Source organism: Rhynchophorus ferrugineus, unplaced genomic scaffold (genome assembly GCF_030347505.1).
Source record: "Rhynchophorus ferrugineus isolate W39M unplaced genomic scaffold, kcgeb_rfMv2 rfM5, whole genome shotgun sequence".
NCBI classification, from domain to species: domain Eukaryota; kingdom Metazoa; phylum Arthropoda; class Insecta; order Coleoptera; family Curculionidae; genus Rhynchophorus; species Rhynchophorus ferrugineus.
In genome coordinates, this window is record NW_027472584.1 from 13,529,037 (window position 1) to 13,536,067 (window position 7,031).

General features: G+C 31.7%; 1 protein-coding gene across 1 annotated transcript; it reads right to left on the bottom strand.

Annotated features, from left to right (window-relative positions):
• Window positions 1–146: 146 nt before the first annotated feature.
• On the bottom strand, window positions 147–3,355 carry BNIP3 (BCL2 interacting protein 3). Its single transcript, XM_076405252.1, has 3 exons — window positions 3,153–3,355; window positions 1,153–1,418; window positions 147–1,097 (listed from the first exon to the last, which is right to left on the bottom strand). The coding sequence occupies exons 1-3, from the start codon at window positions 3,196–3,198 to the stop codon at window positions 843–845; spliced, it is 567 nt and encodes a 188-aa protein (XP_076261367.1). The 5' UTR covers window positions 3,199–3,355; the 3' UTR covers window positions 147–842.
• Between the last annotated feature and the right edge of the window lie 3,676 nt (window positions 3,356–7,031).

The window sequence follows — 7,031 nt, forward strand, 5'->3', positions numbered from 1 at the left end:
CATTACCGTTCAAAAAGTCGATTTTCAAATTTTCATAATATAAAATAGCTTTTAACGTAAATATTTTTTTATATTAATATTAAAAAAACCCTTCATATTTCATAACTCATACATTTTGATGGAAAACTAAAAAATAATAATATACCTAGCTTATAAAAGATTTATTTGTTATTGAAAAAAACACTTGTTTGTGTAACTATCATAAAACTAATATTAAATTATTCCAATAGTTTAATTATTTTTTCCTTGAACATAACAAAGACTGATATTTTGTAGTTAAACTGAAAATAATAAACCGCCCATGCACTAAGTTAACATTACCCATTTTGAACAAATTTTGACTTTGTTATATTTAAGTAAAAAATCTATAATATTTAGTTTTTTTTTAATTTTTTTAATATTGAGGCGTATCTAATTTTTTTCATCGATTGCAAAGGTGGTTTAGCCACTTTTAAATAGCTTGAACTAATTTTTTTCTAACAGCCAAAAACTATACTAAAATTATTAACAAACTAATATAAATAAGTAATTGTTAATTTAATTTTTTTCTTTTGTTGCAATAACAAAATACAAAATAAGAAAAGGATAGTGTGATATATTTTAATCACCATATGCGTTAATAAGTTTGCAGTCTCATCATCCCAGTGTTCTGAAGTCTTGAATAAAAAAATCACAAAACTGGACTTAAAACTGAAGGGAAAAATATATGGTGCGCTAATAACTTCAACTTCATCTATCAAGTTAGAATATTTCTTTTTCTCAAATTTATTTAAATTATATTAATTACATACACCAGATATTTTTTGATATTTGACCAAAGAACACTGCTATAATTGACTCTTCTAACGTAACTTGATGGATGGTGGTGAATAATATAGACCATGGCGATTTAAAAATAAACCGACGCCTGTTCCCAGAATAAGGGAAACCAAGTTAGTTAAGAACATGATACACAATCCTCGTTTGGAAAACAAGGGTGTATTTCCTATTCTGGCGTAACGTAGACTCAAAGTATCATATTTGTGTGGAGCTCTGAAACTCCAAGGTTTGGGTGGCATGCTATCTGGACGACTACTCCAATCATTTGTTGAAAAATCCTGGAATCAATTCATTAATATCTACAACTTTTGAAAACAATAACTCTATTCAAACCTCTTTTAATTCAGAGTTCACATAGTAAGATTGCCATTCTAAATTTAAAGGGGTGTTTTGCACTATTGGACTGTTAGGTGGCGATTTAGGGCTACTTCTGGGGGAATCCCTTCTGGATCCTGCTAAAGAGTCCCTGCATGACGACTGGGTGGATTCTTGGGCTTCTCTAAGTAAACGTAGATATTCTTCAACGGACAGCAGGTGATTAATCGAAGCTGGTGTACCACTACTTTGGCTCGTTGGAGGTGCCAAATCTACCCAAGATTCTGAAATAGTACCATTCATTTTAACAATCTGTTTTAGTTAATATATATAAATAATGATTGTTCTTTTAAATTAAGAATTTTAATTTAAGGACACACTGCATAATTCTGTAAAGCAAAATGAAAACCTTGAAAGTAAAAGAAAGTCATGGACGGTCATTGCAGGTTGACAACAATAAATATAAGATAAAAATTAACTTTAAAGCACTTAGCTTATCTCAACATAAACCATAACTAAAAAATATATAGAAAAAAATCACGCAGTACAAGAACAATTTACAATAAATGGCTTCTTTTCGACTTCTAGATTGAAATTTCTTTATTGAAAATAAAACCTCCACAGACAGACATGTGCGTGATATTCTACTTGATTGATGATATTAAAATGAACCCGTCTATTTTATGCGTAAACTATTTATACAAACAGTGCCAATAAAATAATTCAATGATTTGATAATCAATCAGAACACTAAAAAGATGATTTGTTTATGATCAACAATTAAAGAGCTAGTATACATTATCTTTTCTTAATTACTAAAGTACATTAATTTCAAACTGCAAGAATATTAGTGGGCAAAATAATCAAAATTTTACAAAAACCTTGAAAATTTTAGTGGTAATATAAAATTCATTTTATATAAAATTTTCATTAAAGTTGTTCCGGACTTTTCTTTATATGGGATTTCCTTAACTAAATACCCAACTATATGCTATAAAATATAACTCTTATTAATCGAAGACGATGTCACAGATGTAAATCTTGTTTTAAGTGTGTAATTTTTTCATTTAAACAACATTTATAAAATCATATATATCTTAGTTATATTCATAAAAATAATACATGAAATATTTAACTATAAAATAAAGACAGATCTGAAGTCTCATCTTAGTTTTTCAGAACAAAAGCGCTTACATTAAAATGTCAACAAACCATAACAAAGGCTTTATAACAGACAAGCTCATTTTCCACACATCAATCAATAAAAAATGAATCAACCAGCGGTTTTATAACAAATAATAAGTAATTAAATTATGTTTAAAACAAATTTAATTTGATATTGGTTTCTTTTTTAGTACAATGCAATTAATGTTGTTGATATTATATTTGCAAAACTGTATTTAATATCAAATATTCTGATATTCACCCTATACTCATAGTAATGTAAATTTTTTTAACGTTAAACAATTATTATGTCTAATTCGCTTGGTAATTTTAATAATATTTGAATGCCACATTAAATCTTGATGATCAGCTGATAAAACAAATAACGAACAATAAAAATGCATGAGGAATTGGTATAGGATCAAATCGCAAACTGTACATTCAAAATTAATTAGTAACGTTTTGTATTAAAATTATAAAGTATTTAATATTTGTAAATAAATACATCATAAACAAATAAAATAGACAAGCCTGCGTCAGTTTTAAATTTAAAATTATTTGCGAATTGAGATACTACGCTTTATTTTTTTCCTGCAAAATTGTAAACATTGTTGGAATACAACCCTGTGATATGGTTTTTTAAAAAGACGTAAACAAACGGTAAGGCCTAATAAAAATAATCATTATAAGCATTTGTAATCGAAATTTTTACAACAACATTAATAATGTAAAAATTTACTCTGAAATGCCATTGACGTTAGTATATATTTTGTTGACGTTCTATACAAAAATAAATAACAGTGACATATGCGAAACATGGAGGTAAACAAGAATGTTATCAAAATTTCGCTTACCACCTAGAATATCGTCGTTACCGACGCTGGATTTGGACGATGACATCCTTGACTCCAAATATCCAAAATATTAAACTACAAAACGCACTATCCAGTAGGTAAATGTTAAAATGGAAACAGTCACAGCAGCTTGAAAAAATACGGCGTACGTGAGTAAAACTAACAGTCAACAGCCGCACAAATGCGCCTACCAGTCAGATTTCGTCTTTGTCCCCAACACTCTGACGTAAGAGATCATGTGAATAACTGACCAATAAGGACAATGCGATCGTAAACAAAAGGCGATCTGGTAAAAGCGCTTTGTTTAAATTGGAAAATTTAAGAATGTATTTATTTACTTTATATGATATTTTTAAAAAATATTAGGTTTTGTTTAATGCGGAAGGGTTTTCATTCAATATATATTAATTCAAACTGCTTTGTTAGTATCTGTTCGTATTACAAACACAAATTATTTATAGATTTTATCGAGAGAAGTCATTGAATCATAAAAGTATATTAACGATTTTAACAAAAATAAAATTTACACGTACCACTTTTGATCATAATGGTTCTACAGGTTTGCACTAAAATGAATATTTTAACGAGCATAGAACACAATATATATTTTATTGGACAAAAATCATTTGTTGACGTGCAACTTATCATGTACTGGGTTATTCCATTTGATTTATCCAATAACGGCTTTAGCAATTAAGGTTTGTTTTCTATCAAATCGAGTACACTCGCAGATAAAAATATCTATATATGTAGCATGAAATTTGAATATTTAACAAACAATTTATTAAATTAATTATATGTTAGCTTAAGAGATAACTATTTTAATAATGCTAATAACCTTTTAATTTATTGTTTTCCATTACATTCCCTCAATAAAATTGATAATGATCGATAATTGTAAAAAAAACTAAACTATTTGATTTGTTGCTGAAATTAAAAATATGTCGAGACTTTTAATATAAAAGTCATTTACTTAAAAGGCATTTACGCTACATGTGTAAAAACTAAATAGACTTTTACAGAAATTCCATTTGTACAGACGCAAGCAAAATTGGGTTTATTTTCTGCAAATACACTAGATTATTTCAATAGTTTAGGTCATTATTTATAATATTTAAAAATTCGATTCTATTTACAATAAAATACAACTTTTTACTTCGCTTTTATATGTGTACAAAACTAATAAAAAATATTTCGTATAATCTCTAAAACGCCTGGACCTCCTAAAAGGTCAAGGAAAGTTTATGTTTGGCATAGATGAAAAGGCTGATATGATTAAAATCAAGTTTTCAGGCGCAAGATTTTTATACTGTGGTATTATAGCAAAATGTTTAATGTTAATACAAAAATTATGTTATATGTTATATTTTGTTGTGTTATAATCTTGATGGTTAACTACATTATTATAATGTTGAGACTATCTACTAAAGCTATGATCTTAGCCATATTTACATCATATATTTTTAGTGTCATCAAAGGTGTTTTGTCTCCCTTCAATACAATTCTGACATATATAAAAGTGTATATTATATTGACATAGAGATAATATTAAATGAAATGTAAATTCATTTTGAGATATATTGTATCCTATGTTAGAAAAAATGAAATTGCGATCAAGTGGCATTGAAATGTTATAATTGGACAAGACAGTACTTTTCGAAGCTCTGTTCTGCTTGTATCGATTCATTTTCATCGATGTAGTATGTTCACTTTCAAAGATTTTCAGCAGCCTTTTTCTTTAAATTAAACAGGGAAATAAAACTATGATAAAATACTATGATACTATAATAAAACTATAAATGCCATTTTGTTGGCTTGTAAATTCTTTACACTGATAAAAATGTGTTGTTTAGTCTTGGAAAAATCATATATACACAATATAGCATAAGCTGCGTCATCTGTTTTAAATCAGATATAAACTAAAAGAATGAAGGCTGTCTATGAGTCAACAACGAAATTCTTTTTTTTTACATAAGGTGACCCTTACCTATACCATTATGTTTGGAATTTAATATCGTTTAAATGTCTGCGGCGGCTTTTCACGGTGGCACAGATCCGAATGGTACTATTTTCAATTAATCTACCGCATAGACCCAACTGAGTTTGAGCGATGATCTGGGTTATATTGGTTTTAAGAACACTGGCCGGTTACGGTTTATTAACATATACTTGCAAGTTCGGAAAACATTCCAAGAAAAGGTCTAGCGGGATCAAATCGTACGATCTTGATAGTCAATGTGATAACCTTATCTTCAAATTGTTCAAGAAGGATGTTCATTGTAGCATCCGTTGTGTTACCGCGTAATACCGCCCACCTAGTATCTCATCGGCAATAATGTAGGAATGTTATAGAATGATGCTAATGCTTGTAGTTGATGAAGGTCTTACCAACATTTTCAACATACAACAAAAATACAGATCAAAGATGCTGCCGACGCAAAATGCTCATAACAGTATTTTTCGGATCGTATCGGTTCACATACTTATTAACATAGTATCCATCTATCCAAAAATTATTCTTGGTCCTAAAAAAAATCGCCTAAAATTTGAAGAAGTTCGAAATTTCTTAAGCCCCGTTAACGAACCAATGGGGTTGTCTACGTTTATTAATTTTGAAGTCTCTGAGTCTTTTTTTTGCCTGGAACCGGGAAGGGGAATCCTGTTACTGATACCTGGTCGGGAAGACCCGCAGGAATAAGCAAGTTGGACTGGTTATGTGGAGACTGCCTCTGGGCTACCCACTAAACCCCACTATCATTAGTTAGGGTCATTGGATCAGCTGACTAATACTTCTTACTGTTAGTAAGGAGGGTGCCCGTAACCGGTAACACCGTTAAGGGCCAGGCACGGACGTGGCGTCGTTATCACACCACGCAGGTTGCGGTACTGGAGTTAATCGCTCGCCGGAAAAGGTCGAGACAATTTAGAGTTAGAGCACGACGGGGAAGTGTCGGCTGTGATAGAATAAGGCCACGAAGAGCCCAATGAGTTATTGGCCTAAAATATCGGGACGGGATTTATGGAGGGACCTTTCAATGTGGGAATTCCACCTAAAGTTGCGATCGAAGACAAGACCGAGATTGCGAGACGATTTTAAGACGCGAAATGCTCGGTGCAGAACGCTTCTTGTGGAAGAAGATGGCCTGTGTTTTCTGTGGGTTGACCTGCAACCTCTAGAAATGTAACGACTGTCTCATCGAGTTGTTGTTGGATCTCGATCTTGTGGTCTCCTAGAGATATCTGAAAGAAAAATATTAAATAGAGCGGGTGCCAGGGGGGAGCCCTATGGAACTCCTGCGTCGATGGTTTTCCGGCTAGAGAGAATATATTTAATCTTCATCTGAAACGATCATCCTGACAGAAATGATTTGATAAGAGCTGTTAGGTCATCAGGTAGACCTAATCGGATGCATATCGCCACTAAGCCAAACCTTGTCAAAGGCTTTGGTTAAGCCCAAGAAAACCGCTCCAAGTCTTTCACGTCGGTTAAAAGCACATTTGATTTTTGCGGCCAACCGATAGGCCTGATGAACGATTGAGTGTTTGGCGCGGAACCCGAATTGTCTGGAATGATATTGTTTGTCTTCGTAAAATCATTAAGAGCATAAAGAATTGCTCTTTCAGCAAGCTTGGAAATGGAACTTAGTAGGCTGATAGGTCTGTAGTCAGAAGGTGATGACTTAGTTTTTTTTTGGGGGATAACTGCGATGAATACATGTCCATTTGGGCCTCATAGGTTTTAGCGAGAAGCTCGGCCAATGAGTCAATTCAATCTTATACGAGTGCAGGCCAAAATCTCGACGCAAATTTCACTAAGTTGAAGTTTGTTTACCGAATAGGAGATCCCAAATGTCGCCACCGATCATTCGAGATGAAGGG

What these genes read in the sequence shown, in the direction of transcription:
- BNIP3 (XM_076405252.1), bottom strand. Translation starts at nt 3,198, where the DNA reads ATGTCATCGTCCAAATCCAGCGTCGGTAACGACGATATTCTAGGTG. An exon ending in TAACGACGATATTCTAGGTG is followed by an intron (nt 1,419 to 3,152) that starts GTAAGCGAAATT and finishes GTACTATTTCAG; the next exon opens with AATCTTGGGTAGATTTGGCA. An exon ending in TGAACTCTGAATTAAAAGAG is followed by an intron (nt 1,098 to 1,152) that starts GTTTGAATAGAG and finishes AATTGATTCCAG; the next exon opens with GATTTTTCAACAAATGATTG.